General features: G+C 49.0%; 7 protein-coding genes across 7 annotated transcripts; 4 read left to right on the forward strand and 3 right to left on the reverse strand.

Annotated features, from left to right (window-relative positions):
• Window positions 1-135: 135 nt before the first annotated feature.
• Window positions 136-702, forward strand: FTJAE_10684 (uncharacterized protein; the record flags this gene model as incomplete). Its single annotated transcript, XM_037343550.1, has 3 exons — window positions 136-204; window positions 257-397; window positions 448-702. 3 exons carry the CDS (start codon window positions 136-138, stop codon window positions 700-702), a joined length of 465 nt encoding a protein of 154 aa, XP_037202300.1.
• A 739-nt stretch (window positions 703-1,441) lies between these two features.
• FTJAE_10685 (gluconate 5-dehydrogenase) lies at window positions 1,442-2,577 on the forward strand (the record flags this gene model as incomplete). The annotated part of the gene is made up of 5 exons (XM_037343551.1): window positions 1,442-1,700; window positions 1,748-1,817; window positions 1,866-2,174; window positions 2,231-2,347; window positions 2,397-2,577. 5 exons carry the CDS (start codon window positions 1,442-1,444, stop codon window positions 2,575-2,577), a joined length of 936 nt encoding a protein of 311 aa, XP_037202301.1.
• A 440-nt stretch (window positions 2,578-3,017) lies between these two features.
• Window positions 3,018-3,386, forward strand: FTJAE_10686 (Sorbose reductase SOU1; the record flags this gene model as incomplete). Its single annotated transcript, XM_037343552.1, has 1 exon — window positions 3,018-3,386. One exon carries the CDS (start codon window positions 3,018-3,020, stop codon window positions 3,384-3,386), a length of 369 nt encoding a protein of 122 aa, XP_037202302.1.
• Window positions 3,387-3,770: 384 nt separating this feature from the next.
• On the reverse strand, window positions 3,771-5,217 carry FTJAE_10687 (auxin Efflux Carrier superfamily; the record flags this gene model as incomplete). The annotated part of the gene is made up of 4 exons (XM_037343553.1): window positions 3,771-3,836; window positions 3,889-4,069; window positions 4,124-4,940; window positions 4,989-5,217. 4 exons carry the CDS (start codon window positions 5,215-5,217, stop codon window positions 3,771-3,773), a joined length of 1,293 nt encoding a protein of 430 aa, XP_037202303.1.
• Window positions 5,218-5,644: 427 nt separating this feature from the next.
• FTJAE_10688 (uncharacterized protein) lies at window positions 5,645-7,195 on the reverse strand (the record flags this gene model as incomplete). The annotated part of the gene is made up of 3 exons (XM_037343554.1): window positions 5,645-6,414; window positions 6,467-6,857; window positions 6,923-7,195. 3 exons carry the CDS (start codon window positions 7,193-7,195, stop codon window positions 5,645-5,647), a joined length of 1,434 nt encoding a protein of 477 aa, XP_037202304.1.
• Window positions 7,196-12,420: 5,225 nt separating this feature from the next.
• Window positions 12,421-15,134, forward strand: FTJAE_10689 (peptide transporter; the record flags this gene model as incomplete). Its single annotated transcript, XM_037343555.1, has 8 exons — window positions 12,421-12,744; window positions 12,803-13,363; window positions 13,417-13,533; window positions 13,581-13,862; window positions 13,913-14,176; window positions 14,228-14,405; window positions 14,455-14,744; window positions 14,796-15,134. 8 exons carry the CDS (start codon window positions 12,421-12,423, stop codon window positions 15,132-15,134), a joined length of 2,355 nt encoding a protein of 784 aa, XP_037202305.1.
• Window positions 15,135-15,503: 369 nt separating this feature from the next.
• FTJAE_10690 (ankyrin 1) lies at window positions 15,504-23,357 on the reverse strand (the record flags this gene model as incomplete). Its single annotated transcript, XM_037343557.1, has 4 exons — window positions 15,504-18,345; window positions 18,395-21,709; window positions 21,768-22,686; window positions 22,736-23,357. The coding sequence occupies 4 exons, from the start codon at window positions 23,355-23,357 to the stop codon at window positions 15,504-15,506; spliced, it is 7,698 nt and encodes a 2,565-aa protein (XP_037202306.1).
• Window positions 23,358-23,920: the final 563 nt, after the last annotated feature.

Consider the following 23,920-nt stretch of genomic DNA (forward strand, 5'->3'; position numbering starts at 1 on the left):
GGTCCATGGCAAAGCCCGACAAGTTCGTTGCCAGAGACACATGTATCCCAGATGCTGCATAAACATACCCACAAGTGTCATGAGATTGTGTGGGCGAATGGTAGACGGGTAAATTCTGTTCCAAGCCAAGTCATCATGGGCCAAAAGGCATCCTTGGTTGTTGAAGTCGAGATCGATACTCCAGTTGAGGTCGTCAAATCACTTGTAAAGTATCCCCCTGACGATTGTGACATGTATCTAATATCATAGCAAATAGTTCAAAGACTTTGCTCGTTTCCCAGAATGGAGCAGCTGGTCCATCGAACCTGTAGTCTCATCCAAGAAGATCGGTGACTTGATGCCGATGGAGAAGATGAGGGTCGACGTCAAAGACGCCAAGCTCACAGCCACTCTCATTGTCAGTAATTCCATCCAGATCCTTTAGGTCATATGCCTGACCATTCTCAGAGAAATGACCCTGATGTTTTCGAGTGGGAAGGGGGATTGTGGCCGCTTGTCACAGGTCGTCATGAGTTCAGCTGGAGAGCGAGCACAAAGACTCCTGGCGGGACGACATTTACGCAGAGGGAGAACTGGCACGGCCTCATTGTCTTTCTTTGGAAGCCTGGTTGGATTATAGGAAGAAGCGCCAAGAGGAATTTTGAAGCGTTTAGTGCAGAGGTGAAGAGGGAGGCGGAGAGGAGGGCAGCGGCTATGCAGTAAATCCAGCTAGGATTGTTATGTCTACGGACCAGGTCCTACTGGGTTGACAGTTCGGGATTGAATTTCAATTTAAATCTTTCGTTATCCTTAGGAAAGCATAAACTCTTAACAGTCCGTCTGCTTCTCAAGATGGATAGCGGGACGGAATGTCATCATGGTCCCGTTTCATTCACCCGGCAGTGCAGGGCTGCATTTCCGTTTCGCCTCATTCCAAACCTAGAATAACACCATCTCCACAAATAAAACTCTAGAAAGCAGATGACCATTATTTCCCAGTCAAAGTCAACCAACAATGGCCGTGGATCTCGTTGTCAGACACTTCAACATGATCTGATCCAGGGTAACGGGACCTGGGAACGTGGGGGTTCACGTGGACACCCACGCTCGTATCAACACTCGGCATACCCGGATCGGTCAACCGTCACGCGGGGGATGAAATATTACTCTGAGGGCATTCAGACGTGCTCTTTTCTTTCAAGAGAACTGATGGATTTGACCGCTACTCAAACAGGAAATCTTTGCCAATCAGCTGAGACCTACCTAACGCGTCCCCCCTCGCAGCTCACCAATATCGAAGGCTTGGATCAGCAGAAGAATGTCACGGTTTCTTGGTGCCGTGATCGGGATTCGGAAAGGATCACCAGATGTTGAGGGGTGAATAAAACTGAACCTCTATCCCCTCATCCGAGTCCCTTCATAGTAATATCTATTCATCAATTGACTTGCTTACATCCTCAATATGCCTCCTGGAGTTCCACCAAAGCGATCCTACTCTCGTACCGATGCTGCTGTGCGCGTCGAGTACCCTGAACATCATGAACTTCCTGCTAGTAAGCCGTTGATTGGCCAAGGTGGACAGTTCTCCAAGCCGACGTTGGCGTCGTTGTCGCTTGAGGGGAAGACGATTGTTATCACAGGCGGTGCTAGAGGATTGGGGTTGGTTATGGGGCAGGGAATTGTTTACTCGGGTGCTGATTTGGCGATCGTTGACTTGAATAGTATGTGACTATCCCGAAAGATCCGAGCAGGTACTGACAGGCTGTAGAGGATGAAGCGCAGTCTCAAGTTGGGCAGTTGACTGACGCCTTCAAGAGAGAGAATCCAAACAGCCAGAAGTTAGCATATCAGTCCTTTCTTAGATTCACCTTCTGACGGGTCGACAGAATTCCTCGAGTCACGGCTCACTACGCGGATGTCGCAGACCAAGACTCAGTAACTAAATGCATAGCCGAGATTCTCAGCATCCATCATAAAATCGATGGCCTAGTTACATCAGCCGGCTTCACTGAGAATTTCGATGCGATCCACTACCCCATTGAACGTATGCGCAAACTATGGGGCGTCAACGTCGACGGAACTTATCTCTTCGCTGTCGCTGTTGCCAAGCATCTCATGGAACGTGAGGCGCCTGGAAGTATTGTTGTTATAGGCAGCATGTCTGGGGCCATCGTCAATGTTCCTCAACCGCAGGCGTAAGTAACCTCCAAGGAATCGAGAGGAGTAGTTGCTGATGGTGTTGATTACCTAGGCCGTATAACGCTGCCAAGGCGGCGGTTCGTCATTTAGCTGCTTCTTTGGCAGTTGAGTGGGCTCATGCCGGCATTCGTGTCAACTGTATCTCTCCCGGTTACATGTTGACTGCCTTGTACGTTATCCTTTGCTCCACTATTGGGCTATTGACTAACAGGCAGCAGAACGCAAAAGATCTTGAACGATAACCCGGATCTTGAAAAGACTTGGACGTCTTTGATCCCACAAGGACGAATGGGCCAGCCACAAGACTTGATGGGACCTGTCACCTTCCTCCTGTCTGATGCTTCTTCGTACATGACTGGATCGGATCTTCGAGTCGATGGAGGCTACACTGTCACTTAGTTAGGAATGAGTCATCGCCAAACTGGCTTGAGTTGTATTATGATAGATGTTGAATATTTGAATGAACGTATCAAGTCCAAATGGCGGCCTCAATGCATGAGTGGTCTTATTGCGTTCTTGTGTCGGTCCCGGAATGGCCTTGGGGAGCAAGAAAACTTCTGCCATTGGATCAGGGTACAGGAATAATTTGGCCTCAAAGCCTCATAAAACATACGAAGTTTACCTGAGCGTTTGCATCACTTAGACCAGAGGTCCAAAGATTTCTCGCTAGCTTGCCTCCCCTTGCGTGGGTCCTAGGACAAGATATCTCACGTCAGCCGATCTCCACTAAGATCCTCCCTCCCACACAATTTCATCTTCATGGAGCCTCATGACGGCCACATCATTTCTGTAACGTCTATCAACGAAATTACTGTAGATGTGGCTTGAAATCTTCCGCAATGAACTTCTCAGAACTCTCAATCTACGCCCTTGGCCTCGCTTGCATTGCTAGAAGCATAATGGCCTTCACCAACCCGCAGGCCGAGTATGCACTCAATGGACTAAGGCATACCGCCACTTCGAAGGATGATCCAAGCTCAGAACCTATTTACATGTTGGGCACTTGGGAATTGTCAGTCGGCATCCTCTTGTTGGCACACCAGATGAACGGAAACAGCAATGGAGTCACGACGCTCCTGGGGTTGATGAGTTTGTACAAGGCTGGCATTGCGATATTACTTTGGAAGATTGGAAGTGGGACGAATAAGGTAGCTGGGAATGTGGCTACGACTGCTTTCCTTTTGACCTGGGCTGCTTCAAGAAGATAATGAATGAACGAACATAGTGCGGTGAAGGGGATGGGATCTTTACGGTGAGAGATGGTGCAAAATGATCTCTCGTGTTCTTATTCTCCTATGATCTGGTGCTTTTCTGTTATTCTGCACAAGACAGCGGTATATATCTATGACCAAGAAATGAGAATAATACCCTCTACTGGTCTTGCTTTGTTATCTGGGGATTGAGCAACAAGGGCGTAGTGGATTGGGCTTCCACGCAAGGACGCCAGGCTCCCACCGCGTGGTACATGATCGAAGCTTGAAGGATCACCAAATACGCCGCAATGGTACCGACGATTCGTATCGGACGAGAACCCTAGTACGTTGTGACAGCGTTTCCCGCTGTTCAGCAAGTCGCTGGCACGGAGCCGCCAATCAAGTGCAAACTTTCAAACTTGCGACCACTGCGAGAGACAACAAAGGAGAGACAGCATAGCAAGTCTGGAAGATATGTTAGTAGGACTCATGGAAATTTGATCAAGGAGTGTCTTACCATTAAAACTCGCGCGATTGACATCTTGTCATCCTCGTCCGCATCATCGACCTCTGCCATGGCCACAAGCTTCATGGCCGGAGGACCAGCAGGCATGAGCATCATGGCGAACCAAAGGACACGGTCTTGACCAAGGATATCAGTCTTGGTGACGAGCATTCGAATGAACAAAATGCTGAGCCTAATTGCCAGTGTCAGTAGTGAATATCGTGGATGGAGTTAGGAGTGATCTTACACAGGCCAGATAAAGAAGCGAATGAGGACAACGATCGAGAGGGGAATCCAATGGATGCTACCCGAGTCATGTCCTTGACGCATGCGACGAAGACTGTGGGCGAGCTTGATACCAACGACAATGACCTGAAGAGTGACGAAGAGTTCTCCAATGTTCTTGAGACTAACTGTAAACCAGGCGTTGAAGATGCCGCCATCCTCACTGTCAGCAAAGAAAGCTTTCTTGAGAGGAGGCGTAAAGGCGAGGATGACACCGATGGTGGCGCCAACAGATGGAGGGCTGATGAACTGAGTAGTGAGAGCCAGCGCGTGCTGGATGCGTGGATGCAGCTTGTCCCATACAGCGTGCTGAGCTTGCGCCGTACCTCGAGATGCCTTCTTTGCGTATCGCGGGAGCGGTCCAGGAAGGAGAGATGTTCGTTCGTTGGACTCTCCGTTCTCTTCGTCCGAGCCACTCTCATCTGGTGAATCGTTATGTCCCGCTCGATCCCTGAGATCGGCGTTCATAGCGTCGACGGGATCTTCGTCACTGACTCCAAGAAGGGTTCCGCCGAGACCAAAGGTGAGCATGTTGGAGATGACGGAGCAGACGAGGAAGAAGGACTTTGCTCGATCGATGATTGCATCGCTGGTATCGTCATCGGACTTTGCCAGGTTGGAGAGAACACCAGCCGAACCGAGGGATTGGATCAGAAGGAGAGGATAAGACGTGGTGTTGTTGAAGGTGATCGCGGGCGTGAACCATTTCGGGAGACTGAGGACCTTGGTGAGGGCGTAACCGATTCCGATTGAGACGAGGTTGTAGACAAGTGCCCATCCTACGAAACATTAGACTTGCGGCTTTGGAGGAGAGATTGCTGACTCACCGAGAATGAGAATGTACTGAAGAGCATTGGAGGCTTCAATCTGCGTACCAAGATTGACGATCAGAAGCGCGGGAAGAAACATCTTGATGCAGATCTTTGAGATCTGCCGTCCCGTCTCAACACTAAGAAGCTTGGTCTGCCCCGCGACAACACCATAAAAGATGGTCAAGAGAACAGACGCCGACGCCTGAATGGCGCCGACAAAGGTGCTGACAACACTGCTAGACATGTTGACTCTTGTCTACAGTGAGTGAATGTTGTGCTTGTAGAGTTGAAGTTTGACATGTCGCGTGCTCTCGAGTTTGTTTGATCGATCGTGTTCCAGGAACATTACGTCAATGATCAAGTGTGAGTGAGCATCCCGGAGCAATTGTGCCTTGAAAAGTGGAGCGGGAGGTTAAGGTTATTTTGGAAAACCTTGGAATGTGAGTGGATTCATGGGCCAGTGACATAATCGAGTCGAGACATTGGTGGGTTTGATTCATGGGTGAAAGCGGTTGTGGCAGGTTTAAGCATGTTTCTTGGTTCTGGATCTGGAGAGTGGCAGCTGACAAGATAATTGATGCGGGGATAAGGTCAATGGCGGTAATGTGGCCATCATGTTTTACTGTGGCTTAAACAAGGCATGATATTGCGAACTGGACTAGGTTACTGCTCTATGTCGTCCTCCTCGTGTCGCCAAGCAGCTCATACTGCTGGTTCTGTATCCCCGACAACTCCTGCGGCTCATGCACCTCGGTCGGCAGCTCAACAGGATGATAAGTAGCCAGCTCAGCCGAGCCTTTGCACTCGCTGTCAACAGGCGCCTGACGCTTTCGGCGCAGGAAGAAAAACACTCCAGCAGCAATTGCTAGCACGCCCACGCTGACACCAACGCCAACACCGGCCTTGGCTCCAGCTGTCATTCCTCCCGTATCTGAATCAGCTGCAGCGCTTTCTGTCTCTGTGGCGCCAGAATTACCGCCTGTGCTTGTTGCTTCGTCGCCGCCTTCAGAACCCGAGTCGCTGTCCGTGGAGTTATTTGACGATGGTGTCTGCGCGTTGTCCCAAGATCCACCATCGGATTTGTGTAGCTCTTGGATCTTATCACCGCTCAAGTAGTATACCCAGATCTCGTCCGAGTCCAGCGGTGATACAACAGCCAAGCGCGCGGATGCGTCGTCTGCTTCGGGCCATTTCTTCTTTCCGGGGCTGTCCTCCTCTGCCCAGGCACCATTCTTGTGTGTTATCGCGTGTAATTGAGAGTCTTTGCCAATGTAAAACACCGTCAATCCCTTGCCAGCTTGGTTCGCAACGCCTAGATCGACGGCGCTGCTATCGTAGGAGGGGAGTGTGAGCGATGCCGCTGTCGATGTATCGAGTCGTATATCGGAAGGATCAGTCGCATTTGTCGGTGCTGGGCTATCGAACGGCGTTGGGAACGATTCTGGGACGCCTGTTAGTAACACTGTTGACCTTGCGAAACTGTCTGTCCTTACCTAATCGCCATTTGCTCTTGTTATCGTTATTGTAGCGAGCGACAACAATATCCTTGCTATCGTAAGGATACACCACCGAAACATTGGTGCCCTTTGTTTGAACAGCCGCTATCGTCATACCGCCCGGCTTCTTCAGCGATACCGGACCATCGTATCGCCAATCGGTATCGTCGTCGTATGCGAGGAGGTTGACTCGTCCATCTTCGTCGTGGTAGTAGACTCGGGAGCCGCCCGAGTCTCCTAGTTCTGCGACCGCCAATCCAGTCTTTTCGTTCACTGAGGGTAATCCAGCCGAGTCGGAAACGACCTCTTCGCCATCGGTGTCGAGCTTGTAATTGCCTGTTGTGTTGTCGCATATCAAGTATGCGTTCACGATACCGTCGTCAGCATTCTGGTAGAATACAGAGGCCTGAAATATTAGCGAAGCTCGGCCAAGGAGAGCTGCAAGGTGCTCACGATTGGCGTATTGAGGTCGTCGTCCCACCATCCTGAGATGGCGAGCGGTGTCGCGGCCTTGGGTTGCTCCTTGAGTGGAAATTTGTTGGGGTTCTTTGTCGAAAAGGAAGCCGATCCATTGCTTGTGCACGAGCTGTGCAGGATATCACCAGATCCCGGGTCTTGGTATGCGAAATGCGGTGTCAGAGTGTAGGGCGACCAAGTCCACCATCCAGCCAAACCAACTACCGGCCTTGCCAAAAGGCACGCAACCGCAATCACCGAGCGAGACATGTCGATTATCGTCAGGTATCGAGAGAATGGCGTTGAGATGGAAAGAAAAAGAGGCACAGGCTCCAGCCTCGTCAGCTAACAAACACCAGCACGTCCATCAAAGCAAAGCGTAAGACGAAGAAGCGAAAGTGACGCTGACAGAAAGAGAATGGTATCCGAGAGGGCCAAGGCGAAGCAGCCAGCGGCCCAGCTTCACATGGGCGTCCATTGGACTTTTTACCCAGCATCGCGTTGCAGCGGGAGCGGAGATTTGGAGGGACTTTGGTGCGTGAGAAAAGGTGATGAAGCCAGAATTGGGCGGCGATCGTTTCGCGTGGGAACTCGATACGAGCTCGTGGTTGGCTGCTTTGTCATTCTGAGGGGCTAGTGCTTACCTCTTCAGTGTCCTTACAGGGCCGTGCCCAGCATACGCGGGAAGTGGACTGCCACCTTAACATGTTATTTATGGTTATTATGCTCCGGAGAGGATATCCTGATTTGAACAGAAAATACGACCTTTCCCCAAGTCCAACTGCCGCTTTTCTTCTCACCCGCACGAGTCTCAATTGCATTGTCGTGAGGCCAAGACGGTGGCTCAACGGCCCGCTATACACTAAAAACCGAACCGCGGAACAGCGTGAGCACTAAGCTTAAATGCCCTGTAAGCGACTGCCATTGGTGCAACAATTGGATCCTTCACCCCTGAAAATTAGAGCTGATCTCTGAAGATTGTTCCCTCTTGAGGCTAAACACCCGACCAGACAAATTTGCCCAGATTTGCTGCGGACGCAAAGATCCGTTATCTTAAGGTGGCTTAGTTTCGGCAGTTATTACTTCAAGTTCAATACCTAGGTAAATAGTGAATGCTGAGGAAAACATGAGTAGCTATGCTGTTGTTATAAATAGTTTGCCTCCAGAATCGCTTATCTGAACTTTATCGGTGTGCGCTTGAGAAATGGTCGCTATTCTGTTCTTCTTCAGATGGCTCATCATAACCCCTAATGGTATGCATCACGACTTGCTCTGCTTTGCTGTAACCTGACTCTATTGTACAGAAAAGTCTTCTTTTCTAAACCCTTATTACTTGCACGAAAATGGTTTACAGATGTTCTTTTTACTCATGTAGGTTATTCGCCAGGTCGCACTTATTATTAGTCCTGATAAGTTGGCTAAGTTACCTAACCTATAACGCCTGGGCATGGTGTCTGTGATGAATACCACAAAATATCATGGTAATGCTATGCGATTAATAAATAAACCTTATGGTAAGCTCTCTAGATATATAGTATTATTATAGATTATTCGTAAGGGATAAAAGATGCAGTAGGGATAGCTTGATATTGATCTGTTATTGTTATTGCATTGTAGGGTTAAACCAGGAGCTCTCTACCGTACTAGAAATTGGGCCGACTGCGAGACTTCGAGACTGAGTGATGAAGTTGGGTGTGATCAAGAAAAACAGGCGTCAATATTAACAGTCTCTCGCAACTCGTCGTAGCAGATTTAAAGCAACAAATCGAAAATGCTAGGTGAAGTTTCTGGTGAAAGCTTCGTATCAGGATCTGGTTACTGGAGGCTGCTTCGTTCGCCGAGGCAAGGCTTCTGCAGCAGCACGCCACCGCCTGCCTATGGAAGCGAAACACAGTTTAAATTACCTGATATGACCTTTAACAGCTCAAAAGAGTGTATACGCTGATTCTCTCAAGTGTCGTCTGATATCTTGCATAATATCGATGATAACCAGCATCATGAAGTTAAGTCGACTGAACGCAGTAGTCAAAGAACCATGGCCACGAGAAACCATTGGATGACCCTGGAGAATCATTTCCTAACTGAAATGAGAACCGTGGGATTCGCATTGTGACTCAAGGCCATGGCGTTCCTGCTTCACGACAAGCCAGTCGATGATCCAGAGAGCCGTTGTGCTACTGTCTGCCTGATGATATGTTCATCTCAATGTGCTTGATTTCCGCTGTGGCTGGGTATTAGATAAACTACTGCGCTATGAAATGGCCTTGAAAGGTGCTAGATCTGACGTCTTCATCCATCCCGGAGGGCAGACAAGCACTTACTGCAGATCTAAGGCTGGCTAAACTAGCCCGTGATAAACGTGAGAGTGAGCAATATATTTTCTTAGTTGAAAGCGTCAAGAAAACTGACCGATTATAGAGTAAGAACTACAGTACTTCTCACGAAGAATTGCCTACAAAAATATATTTACAATCGCTTCGAACGACTTAGCATCGTTACCTATAGGAATGAATCTTCTCAGTGGACGGCCATTACTTGTTTCATTACATATACCTCGCAGAATTTTGTATCCGTTTAAGGTCCAGACAGGATGTATTTCATGTTTCAATTATTGTTCTGATTTATCGAGGTAATATCATGAAATGAATGTCTTCATCCATATGATCTTGCTCTGGTCAGTGGTCCATACTACGACTTGCCCCCAGCATTTGACTATGCTATTTCAAGACTGCTGTAATTGTCTACAGACCAAGTCCATGGATCAAGTAAATTTCTTCTTGGTGGCGAGGCAGGCGAAAGTAAGACCAACGAAGAAATGATATCCATGGCGTGATGATTGTTATATTAAGCGCAATAGCACCACAATACAAGAATGTCGTTTGTCTTTGCCACATAAGAAGCCGTTATAGCCGCGGGAATAACCAACAGCCATTGAAGTGATAAGACATCGCCGACCTTCCTTGTTGGGCATGGGAAAAAATAGGCTATAGGGCTATATTCTTCCAACGACATGAGATCCCGGTAAAAGGACTGCACGTACACTTCCCCCATGCACAAGCAGCATCAGGTGTTGAGTTGGTATTGGTGGTCATGCTCGAATGATACGTTGCAAGGAACTGCTGGAGATGTCTGATTCCCTGTCTGTCAGATCTCGACCCGCCACCATGGAAAGATCTTATGCACCTTGGTTGGAACTGCGAAGAACTTCTGTATCCTGTGTATCTACTTGCGATGATACTCTATGTGAGTGCCATGGTATAGATCAGGGACCTTTGTTAAAATCCTTCGAGCCAGGCTTTAGCACGGATGCATGGATTGGAATGATCAGAAACTCTACTCCGGGATAGAATATCAAATCGATTTAAGCATAATTGCCAAGCGATGTCACATTGATAGGTTTGATGCAGAACAACCTGTCAGTTCCAAGGTCTCTTGCCATTGTACACCGTCTCTGATAGATCTTTTCTGATACATAGAGTACCATGATGCATAAGTCCTCGGTCATCGATGGCAAGAAATCCATCGGAGTAAAATTCCAAAGCGTTGCGTTTCCTCATGACTGCAGAGGGCGATTTGCTCTGTTAGGCAAGTCAAATGTTACAGGATGCTGTTATGAAAGACTACTGGGGAAGAGGAAGGCAAAAGTTGCCAACTCGAAGCATTCGAGAGTGAGGTTCAGTCTCGACCTGGCCATGGCATCGTGGAAAGCGGCGAGGTACTGGGGGGTCATGCCTAACATTGAGATACGCGGCCGCACGTATCAATGGGGAGGTCCAAGACACCGATCAGTGCCGGCTTGGCAGTATTCTTGGCGTCTGGAACGGGCTCCTGCTAGGCTGTATCAAGATATCGGGATATTTCGAATTCGGACTAGAGCAGATAAGTCCCGCCGACGCTATTTATATGTCAACCGTTTCGATGTGAGAGAAGACGAAGAAATTCGTGACATTTTCGACTGGAAAGGACATAAAATTACAATAAATTGAATATGAAACCCGTGGTAATGGACCTTTGCATCTTGGGCCCTCAAAAGATAGCTTAGATGACGCCTTTTTAAAGGTTGTTGACGAACAAGTCGTACCGAGCAAAAGTTCCTCAAGACCCTCCCGATTTAATTGCAAACCCGGACCACGTGACTGCTTTCCGGTTATCACGGCAGAAAACGACCCAGATAAGATGGCAAATCTGCCGATAAATGAATCAACCAGATCGAGAACAAGCGACCCAATCCTGCCACTTAACCCTAAGTCAACTTAAGCTTGAATCTACTGTCGGCGCTTCTGCTATTGTCTCGGCCTTTGACCCCTTGATGATCAAAGGTTCCATATACTAGAGGTACGATTGTATCTGACGTGCGTTGCAAAAGGTCACTGGCCCCCAAAGTCAAGCGGTTGGGCCCAAGGATCCCCCATATATCCCACTGAGCCGGTTGCACTGGCCATGTAACACCGGAATGTGGGATGTCTAAAGGCATGTTGGTGTCATTCTGCGAGAAATACATACAGTACATACTCGGTCCATCGAGATCATTCCCACTTACCGCTCAAGATGTATTCTTTTAGGTCTCAGACAACACCCTCAGACATCAGTTAATATGCTGTAGAATTGTTACATCATCATTTAAACCTTATCAATTGGCTGCTGACATGGCGTGTTCCAGAATTCTGGATTTCTAGTGTACAACCATAACTACGTACCATTCCGTCTAAATTGACAAGGGTTTGGACCAACACCATGAAAAAGTCCCTGTAACATGAGCTCTTCCGAGGCTCAAACCAATAACCGCGCTTTGATTATAACAGTCTGAGACCCTTTGTCAAAGACCCCTGCTAATCAGAATGTCGCAATCAACATTTAGCCACTCTGCAACCAATGACCTTGAGGCAATGTCACCAACTCTTGCAGTCGCTAACACAAGTTCCTGGTGGCATCGGGTGAGGCGGGCTTCAAGTGCGGCTCTTCCGAGTGTACAATCGATAGCGCAACATGGAGGCATTACCTGTTGAGGCAAAGGCCAAGACGTTTCTAGCCTCGGGGACTTGAGGCGACAGTTCAACGCTAACGCCTCCACGATATGCGCGCGGGAGGGTTACAGAATTGGGACGTGGCTAGTACGAAAGGAGCAGGAGAACAGGGTTTCGGTATGTTGCAACGGCACCACGAGGGTCCATTCTCCCCCAGAGGCAAATGTCCAAGAAGGGAATTGATCTTGCAAAAGGACCTCGAGAAACTGGGAACTCTTGTGAGACGCGGCCGACGTCTCTGCTCCTTATCGCCGTGGTATCCGATATCCAAGTTCCAGAACCAACGGATGTTACATTCGCTCATCGTGTAATGCGATGGTATCACCCACGATGTGGTTTTAGATAAAGATGCCTTGCTGCCCCTTGCGTAGATTGACTCTGCAGCCCAGATGATTTGAGCCAGCTGTGGATTGTTACACAAACGACATCAAAACCCCTCTTTACCATTCTTAGGAAGAGGACTGCTCAAGCATGTCGTCCACAAATGTCGAGCCCAAGGGGCCTCACGGCCCCGAGGACACCTTTGAGACCTCGGTCTTCCCTGTCCCCAGCCCAACGGACATCGATGAGAAGAGCGACGCAAAGAACGCTGTTCTTGGCCCCGAGGTTCACGATGCATCTCATACCGACGAAAGCGACAGCGATAGCAAAGATGCCATTATCGTTACTGGTGCCGATGCCTCTCGCCACCTGCTACCGATGAGAGACGATCACGATAACGCTTTGACATTCCGAAGTATTCTGTTGGCCTCCGGTCTGGCTTGTTTCCAGGCTGTCATGTACCAGATCTACACTGTTCGTGACTCTTTCTCCTCAGAATCAATGGAATATCATCTAATATGATCAAATATAGTTCAAACCCACCATGATCACCATCCAGGGTACCTTCATCGTCCTGATCTCCTACTTCATCGGTAACGCTTGGGCCTTTGCCCTCCCCCGCGGCGACAACTTCGAAGCTCGATGGAGAGCCAAGGGCAACACTGGCTCACTCCCCTTCCTGATCAAGTTCATCAAGTTCATCAACCCTGGGCCATGGGGCCTCAAGGAACACGCCATCTGTGCCATCACAGCTACCTCTGCCTCTAACGCTGCTGCAAGTGTTCAGGTCTTCGCCGCCCAGGATCTCTTCTACGACATGCCATTGAGCCCAACTACTGTCATCCTGAGCACCATTTCCATCGGTCTGTTCGGTTACGGTCTTTGCGGTATCATGCGACCCGTTGCTGTCTGGCACGTTGATGCTGTCTTCTGGAGTAACTTGCCTACTGTCAAGACTCTCCAGGGTCTTCACTGGCAGGAGGTCAAGGACTCTAAGCCTCTTCGAGTCTTCTGGTACAGTTTCGGTGGCATGTCAATTTACGAGTTCTTCCCTGCCTACATCTTCCCCTGGCTCAACTCAGTTTCGGTTCCTGTAAGCTATACCACCATTGGTGATACCATATCTTCGCTAACCACTTTATGAAGTGCTTGGCTGCCATGAAGGCGACCGGAAACACTGCTAAGAACCTCACTCGTGTCTTTGGTGGTGCTACTAACAACGAGGGTCTTGGTCTCTTCAGCATTTCTCTGGACTGGCAATATGTAAGTTACTCTGAGTAACCATGTGAAACTTAACCTGACATGTATAGATCACTTCTTTCAACACCTCTCTCCCGCTCCCTCTCCAAGCTCACATGGCTATTGGTTTCATTGTCTGCTATATCGTTATGGCTGGTATCTACTACGGAGACGGCTGGGGCGCCAAGTCTCTTCCCTTCATGTCAACTCGACTCCTGTTGGCCAACGGTACTACTTACCCCGTTGCTGAGGTTTTCGAAGGCGGAGTCCTCAACGAGTCACGCTTGTTGGAGTTTGGCCTCCCCAGATTGACTGGCACCTTCGCCTATGCCATGTTCATGGCCAACGCTGCTGTAAGTCACCAACTCTACCTTGATAGTATCAAAAGCTAAACTAGCAACAGATCGGTGCTCTCATCCTTCACTGCATCCTCTTCTGGGGCAAGGACGTCGTCAAGGCTTTCAAGAGCGCCAGGGAAGGACGATATGACGACCGCCACCACGAGCACATGGCCAAGCACTACAAGGAGGCTCCCTGGTGGTGGTATGTCACAGTCCTAGTTGGTAGCTTTATTCTCGGCTTGATCGTTGTCATCAAGGAGAACATTACTCTCCCTGCTTGGGCTTATGTGGTCTCACTCATCATGGGTTCCATCATCGCACCAGTCGTAAGTTCAGAAGACCCATCATATAGCCAACAGCACTAACCTTTATCCTAGAGCACTCTCTTATACTCTCGTTATGGAAACGGTATTGCGACCAACAACCTTTCCAAGATGATTGCTGGTCTTATGCTTCCTGGCAAGCCCGTCGGTAACATGTACTTCGCAGCGTGGTCTCACAACGTCATCTCCAACGCTGTCAACCTGTCTGGTGATCTTAAGATGGGCGAATATCGTAGGTTTCACTCATCAATTCTACCAAGTCTATACTAACTAGGACACAGTCAAAATCCCCCCTCGTGTCATGTTCCTCACTCAGATCTGGGGAACTATTCTTGGTGGCTTCATCAACTACGCTATCATGATCAGCATTGTCGGTAGCAACCGAGATCTTCTTCGTGACGGCGATGGTAACTCATCCTGGAGTGGTGCTACCATGCAATCTTACAACACCAATGCTACCTCTTGGGCTCTTGCTGGTTATCTTTACAAGCTCGGTGGCACTTATGAGCTTGTTCCTTTCGGTCTGCTTGTTGGAGCTGGTCTGGTTGTGCTCCACCGAATCTTTTACAAGGTAAACAACCCCCGTCATCAGCTTTTGTAACAACCGACTAACAATTTTCAGTTCTATCCCAAGATCAAGAACTTTGATGTTGCCGATGTCAACTTCCCTCAGTTCATCCAGTTCGCTGGATATATCCCTTACAACCAGAGTCAGACTTGCGTTATCCTGAGCCAGATTCTCTCCGGCTTCTTCGTCCAGTTCTACCTCCGCAACTACCGACCTCGCATCTTCAGGGACTACTCTTACCTCGTGACTGGTGCCTTCGACGGTGCCAGTCTTACAGTCCTGTTCATCCTCTCTTTCGCCGTGTTTGGAGCTGGTGGCCCAGGACATCCTTTCCCAAGCTGGTGGGGAAACAACGTCAACGGCAATTATGATCTTTGCCCTATTCCTGAGTAAAGAAGGCGCTCAAGGTTCTGAGTTCGGCGGCCTGGAAATGAGCCTGGAATTTACCTGTGCATTGTGTAAACTCGTACTTTAGCCTCTGTACTTTATACCCCAGCTAGCTATTTCGAATCAAATGTTCAATTATACACATGTGCCATTTATTGTGAATATGTTCTTGTCTGGGTTACTTAAGCCTCTTGAACAGATATCGGCCATCAGTTGCGGACAAAACTCCTCGTTAGAGTCACCTATGAGTATTCTCATGCAACTTCAGCCCCGGGAATGCTTATATTACTCTAACTACCCACATAGAGCTACAATGGCTCCTCTTACTTACCGATCTTGTCTCATGGGGTAACGTGATCATCGTTCTTGTTTCCATTATTCTCCCTGTGCTTGCCTGGCCTCAACTTCCTCCTGAGTTTCATCCCTTTCCCTGAAACTGTACCATGTCTCTCTCTTGTCAATATCGGAATGCTTTTGATATGCCCTATCAATAGTCTCGCGAATCTTCCCTGTGAAAACAAACTTCTTCTTATGCCTCGCAAGTACTTCCGCAAACTCCTTCCGTGTCACCTCTAGAGCTTGTGGATACTCTCTGAAGATACTGAAAAATAAATTCTCTGTGATAGGAAGAGAGGGCGTATGTTTCAAGACTATATCTAACATCCAAGGCTTGGCACCGAGCATTATTTTCTCAAGGTGACTTGGGGAGAGGTCAACTTCTGGGTCAGCTTGCAAGACCAGTGCCAACAAGGTCTCTTGCCTGCCGGAATAATCAGTGCCCTGTTCGCAAATCCATATCGCGACATCTTGTAGCTTTCCCTGGGCTGAACCAAGGCGCTCGAGTAAGAACTCCAGATGGGGCACTAACCCTGCTGCTTTCAGCATGGCGTTAGTCACTGGTAGTGGTAAGTCTCGAGGCCAGATTGACAAGAGAAGCTTGGTACACTCTTCCCGTTGCCACCATCTACTATAACGCAACGCGTGTGCAATTGACAGTATTGTAATCACGAGAGCCTCCGTTACTTCGACGCCGGGCTGATACCCCAGGAGTGCTTTTAGGGTCCCGATATCTGTTTGAGATTCGAGTATATCGGGAGTGATGTCAATTGAGAGCTTGCAAGCCTGTGTTAGACTTTTGAAAGCCTGTTCAGAGAGCCCAACATTCAGCATCTTTGGAGTTATTTCCAATCGATTACTATGATCGAACAGAACCTCCAGGCTTTCCAGGATTGGACATCTCTCTTCGCTGAGGAAACGAATGACGAGATCTTCTGTTACGGGCTCTTCTCCTCTCCGGACAAGGAGAAAAGACAGCAAGTCACTGGGCTCTAGCTGAGCTGCAGCTATGATGTCGCTATCTGTGATATCGAGCGTTGTTGAGTGTCGACAAATGAGTCGGGGTATATTCTGGAATGCGCCATAACCGCCACGAGAAGCTGCAGACTCGAGGGCCAACGTAAGAGCCGTGACTCCGTTTGCGTCTTTCAAAGCGGGCGAGGCGCCATGTTGAAGCAACTGGAGAACAAGTGACTCATCATTGTACTGGCAGGCCAAGTGCAATGCTGAGCCATGAATTGGATGAACGTAGTTGACGTCGACCCCCTTTTCCAGGATCAGTCGTATGATGTCACTGTTGCTCCCCTGTAAAGCCGAAAAAAGGGGAGTCTTGAAGCTTCCCGTGATTTTATCTACACTGGCTCCGTGTTTGATCAAAAGCTTGGAGATCTCGAAGTTGCCGATGAAAGAAGCCAGTTGAAGTGGACTCTCCAATTCATCCGTTCCACCATCAGCAGTGGCGCCGCGTTCAAGTAAGATCCGAACAATTTTGGTACATTTCTGTGTCATTCGGTAGTCCACACCTTCTGCGTGGTATTTCTGATGTCTTGTCCCTCGTTGCTCCAACTGCTGCTGCAGGGGTAAAGCGCAAGCCCATAGCGCCAGTGTAATGGGGTCTCCAGGCTGAGATGATCTTGGTCGGACGTTCGCGCCGCGTTGTAGGAGTAACCGTACCAATTCAAAGTTCAAGTGGTAACAAGCTGCTTGCAAGGGGGTATCTTCTTCTTCATCACTGCCATCGACACTCATGCCCTGTTGAACAATTCTTCGTACCAGGGAGACAGAGCCTGATGAACACACAAAGAGAAATCTTTTGGGAGTTGGAGGCACATAGTCAAGTAAAAGGTTGAGAACTCTGTAGTCAGTGAACTCTTCCATCGTCAGAGAGTCCAATGTTTCGTCGATGGTCTCAAATTGATCCTCCCCGTCTTTGAGCAGTTGTTCAATAAGTGCCTCCACAACAAGAAGATCTCCACTTCTGCAGGCTTCCTGAAGACTCAAACTGTTGACTTTTGCCCCAGAGTCAAGAAGCAGTCTCACAATACACAAATCCCTTCGTTTAATCGCTGCCAACAATGGTGTTCGGCAGTCACAGTCGTCAACTTCCAGGTTGGTATCAGCCCCTCTGGACAAAAGCGTTTTGACGACGTTGACGTGGCCTCCAGAAATCGCGGCATGCAAAGGACTCGCATCTTGAGCCTCCATACTTGCCATTTTAGCTTCCTTGTGGCCTCGAACATCGACCGAAGCATTGGCTTCTAGTAGCAGCTCTGTCATGACGTGGTCTCCCTTTTGACAGCTTATGATAAGAGGATGTTGGAGGCGACCTTCTTCTTCGATCAGTGACGGGTCTGTCTCGAGGAGTAGTCTTGCGATTTCTGTGTGTCCCTCTTGCAGAGCAAGCTGAAGAGTGCTCGATGCTGCTGAATCTCTTTCGTTCTCTGACTGTCGTCCAGCTTGGTACTTCAACTTAGGATCTGCGCCATATTGAAGCAGAAGCTGCACAATTTCGATGTGACCACCTACAATCGCTGCGCGCAGGGATGTGTGCCAACGGCCCTGTATCACATTCGGGTTGGCTCCCTTGTTCAACAGACTTCTGATGATCTGTACCTGGCCAGTACGTGCCGCAGCCTGCAGAGAACTTCCATAGTAGTATCCCGTAGCGTCAACACCGACTCCCCGAGATAACAGCAACTCAACAAGAGGAATTTTGCCCAGCACGCAAGCCATCTGAAGAACCAGCTCATATCTTGTATCTTCCAGCTTGCCTGTGTCATACTTCTGTAAAAGGAACTCGAGTACCGCCCCTGGCCCTTTTTCAAAGACGTAATCCAGAGACGGGGCATGTAAAAAGCGACCGTCAGGGTCATCAATAATGCTAAGGAAACTCTGTCGCCCTCTGTCGCCCTCTGTCGCCTTCAAATAACATGAGAGCTTTGTCTAGAAGCGCCTTGCCTCCATGAAAATAGTCGGGAAGATGGTGACCACTGTCCAATAGCATGGTCATAACCTCCATGGTTTCCATTTCTCTCTGAACTGCCCCCAAAAGAGCTAGACCTCCTTGACCCGCAAGTTTGACATTTGCTCCAGCTTCAAGCAGCTCCTTTACCACAAAAGCTGGGCAGAATCTTGCTGCATACAGAAGAGGATGAACATTCTTGCCACTTAGACTATTCGGATCGGCTCCTAGTCTCAGTAGTGTATGTATCGCTTTCTGCTGCTGAGGCATTGTGTCATCTATATACCAGCTCGCATGGTAAGACCGCTCAGCGATATCAAAAGCGCTCAGACAGACTTGCAAAGGACTAAAGAGACGATGGTCGTCAGTCGATCTCGAACCATCTGCTTGATCAGTGGTAGTCAGAGGAGCATCCATAAGGCTGGCGTGGATAGACTGCCTGATACGTCTACGGCGCCTGGGCTTCTCGTCTTCAGGAATACTGGCATTGATATCGACACCTAAGTCGGATACGAGATACTCAATGATTTCAGACTTTCCCTTGCTACAAGCCGCATAGACCAATCGGCTCAGGGGGAGTTCGGAATGAGATACATCGATCTTTTGAGATACGAGAAACTTCAACATCTCAAGATCTTTTCCGGCAGCGCATACCAGTATGTCGTCAGGAATGGCGGTACCTTGCACATCAGGACTAAGCTTGAACAAGCTCTTAATTATCGAGACATGGCCCCTCTCTGCAGCTTTCTGTAGGCCTTCCAGGAGGTCGTTGGCTTGCAGTAGCGGTTGGTGTTTGCAACTCATGATGGCCTCCAAAACAGCCACATTTCCGGAGGTACAGCATGCCAGAAGATCTGCCTTTAGATTTTGTTGCTCAATGACCGCGACCTTGTACTTTTCTTCTCCTGGTGGAAGTTTCAGCCTCAGCTGATTAATCTGTTCCTCTGTACAGCCAGTCTCAGAGGCTTTGGCGAGAATAAGCTGCAACATATCGTGACGCCCTTCTGGTAAGCTCTCCAAAGTTGCATAGATACGGTCAATAAAGTTACCTTTCATCTTCAAGGCATGGTCGAGCAGCATCCGAACGGTGTTGAGGTGTCCATTGGACGCAGCTGCCTTGAGAGCAGTAACAACCTCATATTCCCGGAATCCCAATGTTTCCTTTTGCTCCAGTAGTATCTTGACAACTGAGTCCTTTCCCCTAGCGGCACTAGCTTCCAGAGGGCGGTTTTTCTGAGACTCGTCCTGCATAACTTCATCGTTACGGAGATGCTTTCCTTGATCAATAGCGAACATATCCATTTCATCATCCTGCTCGACTCGTGTAATGTTGTCACGGGCATCTGCATTGGCGATAGATTCGGTCGTTTCGTTTGTCTGCTTGTAAAGTTCTGGCCACAGTTTAGAGCGAGGATGTTTATCTCTTCCAGGAGAAGCCTCCCGATAAAGTGGCCTGTATGGCGAGGGCCGAGCTCTCTTGTACTTGGGACTCGGCGGCTCATACAGGAATCTATAGCCTCGTCCTAGAAAGAGCATAATGATGCTCTGATGACCACCTTCAGCAGCGGCATGGAAGGCGTCAGGAGATGAACCTTCAGCATGGACATCTGCGCCGGCGTTAAGAAGCATCTCGACAACCTTTCTGTGGCCGTAATACGCTGCCGCTTGCAAGGCAGTGCCACAAGCCCCCATTTTCTTGTGGACGTCTGCGCCTTCTTCCAGTAGTATCCTGACAATATCAACGTGGCCTTTCACAGCGGCGACATAAAGGGGGTTCCCTTTCCGCTCTTCTGTGTTGACTTTTGCACCGCGCTGAAGTAGTTCTCCGACCGTGGATTTATGATTCATCAAGCAAGCCGAACGAAGTGGCGTGCCGAACTGACCCTCGGCTTCGATATCAAGACCTTGTTCCAGAAGATACTTGACAATATCTGTTTGACCATAGAGAGATGCAATTGCTACTGCGTCTTTAGGGAAGATGTCTGTCGCTCCCGTCGATGCTTTGGTAGTCTGACGCTGAAGTACAAATAGCTGACCAGCTTTGATGGCCTTGACTAATCTCATTTTGTGTTTGTCTGGTGTATCCTTGTCTACAAAGCGCTTGAACTCTGGCTTTTGTAGCTGATCGATGACCTTGATGAAGCCATACTCTGTTGCCATCTGTATGGCTTGCTCGTAGTCTTCCTCAGAGTCAACAATAGCATCGTGCCCAATGAGAGAGAGCACAATAACTTCATGCCCTCCTTGAGATGCCGCGTGGATGGCACTCTGAAACTTCGAACCACACTTTGAAGATGCGCCATGTTGAAGCAGCTTCTCCACTATATCTTGATATCCTCTGAAACACGCAACATGCAAAGGGCTCCCGTATGTACCACATTCGACGTTCAGCTCTGCACCCTTCTCGATCAGAGCTGCCACAGTGGAGAGATGGCCAGTAGCAACGGCGAGGTAGAGTGCAGTGTGCCCAAGGGCGTTCCGTTGGTCCCAGTCTATAGCACTCTCCGCCTCTGCAATGAGAGCCAGCAGGCCGTCTATACCAAAGACAGCTGCTAAGAAGAGAGGAGACGATGTTTCGTTTGACACGGCATCAAGAGCCGGCTTCATTGGGTGATCCCTCGGCAGCAGTCGTGCAATCTCCTTCGCAGTATCTAGCCAGGCTTCGAAGGAAAGGCTGGCATCATAGTCCTCGTCCTCAAAGACAAATGAGATCATGTCTTGAAATAGCTTCTCGTCCTTCTTGGCTACCATAGAACTCTCAAAGTGGCCTGCCCAGTGCGTTGCAGCGTAAAAGAAGAAACCTTGAACCTGCTGTTCCAGGCTTCCATTGTCAGGCGGACCACGCGCGCTGACTTTTATGCAGGTCGATGCCAGGAGACCGTGAGCTAGGGGAGCAGAAAACAAATGCTGTTGAGTACGGAGGATAAACTCTCTGACTGAATGATGAGCAAGTCGGACAACTTGGCGATGAAGGTCTACCACCACCAAGTTTGAGCACACAACAGATAGGTCCGCCGCTGTGCAGGGGACATTCTCTATACTTGTGGCAGTAATAGCAGTTAGCAACGCCTCGGGAGTCAATGGCGCTTTCATGTAGAGAAGCCAGGAGAATGTATGAATGGCGAGTTGTCGCGACGTGTCTCCTGATTGCAAGATCTGCCCAAGGTCGTTTTCGTAAAGCTTGTCGAGATCAGAGAGAATGTTTGATCGTAGAGCCGGGAGCAGATCATGTTCGTTCTTGACCTTTCGGAGCTGCTGTATCTGTCGGTGGACCCATAGGAACCTAGATAAAGCCATTTGGTTAAGACAATAATGGTAAGGTGAATGAATAGGGAGCCTACATCTCGCCTACACCCTCTAGCAGCTCCTTTATCAAGCAGCTTCTTTTGTCCGAAGAGAGCCTTCCATTGATGAGCTTTGCGTCGTCAACCTTCTGAGTAATGAACCGAGCCATGTCATCGTGAACATGGCCCGCCGTCACAATAATCTCTTTCGTAGTCGGTAGCGACGACAGGATATCAAGGCTATTCCTGCTTGTGACCAAAACCTTGACGACGTTCTCGGCCTTTGACATGATGTCAGACAAAGACTGCAAGAGAACATCGCAACTCTCATCTTCAACCTGTTCTACACCATCCAGCAATATCGTGATGGGGTCTTCATTAGCGACCTGAACGATGCGATCCACACATTCCTTCCTACTCAATTTTGGAAGGTCTAATCCCAGGAGCCGAGCTGATCTCGAACGGCGCTGGAAATCGGAGTAGAAAAACTCGCGGACAACACTTTGGGTTTCTGTAATCGCAAGTTGACGCAGAATGCTGCGTAGGATCCCGTCTGCTGATGATCTATCCGGTTCTGACTCGCTTTCGAGGCAGTAAAAGTATGCAAAGGGAGTTGACTCTGGCTGCGAAGACTGGGTTGCCCGCAATGAATCGACTAGCACCGAGAAAAGATTGGTCTTGCCTGAACCTGTAATCCCATGGATCCACAACGTTGATGCAGAGCTAGACTCGCACCAGCTCATATAAGCCTCATGCCTTAGGAGCCACTGACCAAAGTTTGGCGTTCTTGACTCAGATATGGTTTCGTGGTGGATTGAGAACGGCGACGTGGACATCCAGGATATCATCTTTATATAATCGTCCTCTTCGATACGCTTGGTGTTGTGGTTGATTTGATCTCTGAGGCGAAGCACTGTCTTCTGGATAAAGCGTAGGTCTGAAGTATCCTGAAGCTTAGCTAGCTTGAGAACCTCGTCTTCTCGGGATAAGATCTTTTGTATCCCATCATCACCCGTCCAAAAGACACTCTTGGCGAGTCGGACTGCTAGAGTCAGTGAATGTCTTTCTCAGTGGAGTTGCAAACATGCCTGCAGTTGATTGTGAAAAGAAGGCAATAGTTTGTGCCAGATATGTCAAGACTTCTGTATAGAGAACCGTGAGGGCTGTTTCGAGCGCAGCCTCAGCGGGCTGGTCTCGGCCAAGATGCAGATTCTCAAGCTCCTTGTATCGCGCAATGATCCGAGACACCACCTCAAGGTCCTGAACCATGGTCCCGTACTGTTGGACATCGTTGACAGTCACTTGAAGAAGCAATCTGACAGCGGCCCAGGGTAGCGAAGCGTTGCTGGCATCAAACTGCACAGCCGCATCGCCAACCGCCTTGAAGGAATCAATCCATTTAGCAATTTTTTCGAGAATATCTCGGATAATAACGACTTCCCCATTTGAGCGCTTGAACTTCCAGCGTTTGCGGAGACTGGTGGCTTTACGGTTCTCCGCTGCTTCCAAGGCGGCGGCTAGAATGTCGCGCTTATGCGTCGCAGCCTGGCCCAGTGATGTCTTGAGGTCTGCGCCGAGGGAGTTGTATGCTTGATCCCAGAGGCTCTGCGCATTTGTATTGCTTGAAGGAACCATTTGCATCGCCATGTTGGCCTGGCAGAACGCAGAATTACTCTGCTTCTTGTTTGCAAGCGCCCAAATGGCGATGATTGATTAGGATACCAAGTCTCAGCCGCAATTCTCACGACGCTTGCCTGTCTAGGCCGCTGCCTTAGGTGCTTGCCTTAACACGGATGGCGTCCAGTGAGACGCTGGCTGCATATGCTGGGTGTAACTAATAAATTCATTTTCAAGGTCAGAGCCCAATCTATTGCCTTATCGGCCAGTTCGAGGCCCTCCAGGCTGTATGCTGGTGGTCTTCATCGACAACAAGCCAGGATAATTCATGTGACTTCTCCATATTCACAGCCATGCTTCAATGCATGAATGTGGAATTAGCAACTTGGGGTAAGATGAGGTGATTTTGTGGTTGAACTCTGAGCTTGTCCTTGGCCTGCTTGTCCAACTCGCGCAGTCAGGCAGCCCCACGCGAGGGAGCGCGAAAAAAGAGCGAGATCCCAGCGGTCGTTTACAGGCCTGTTCGCTTTCGGTCAACTGTCGGCCTCAAGCTAACTCTACAAAAGAAGGGCTACGGCCTCGACGATTGAAAA

The sequence above is a fragment of the Fusarium tjaetaba genome, assembly GCF_013396195.1.
Source record: "Fusarium tjaetaba strain NRRL 66243 chromosome Unknown NRRL66243_c0000250, whole genome shotgun sequence".
Classification (NCBI taxonomy): domain Eukaryota; kingdom Fungi; phylum Ascomycota; class Sordariomycetes; order Hypocreales; family Nectriaceae; genus Fusarium; species Fusarium tjaetaba.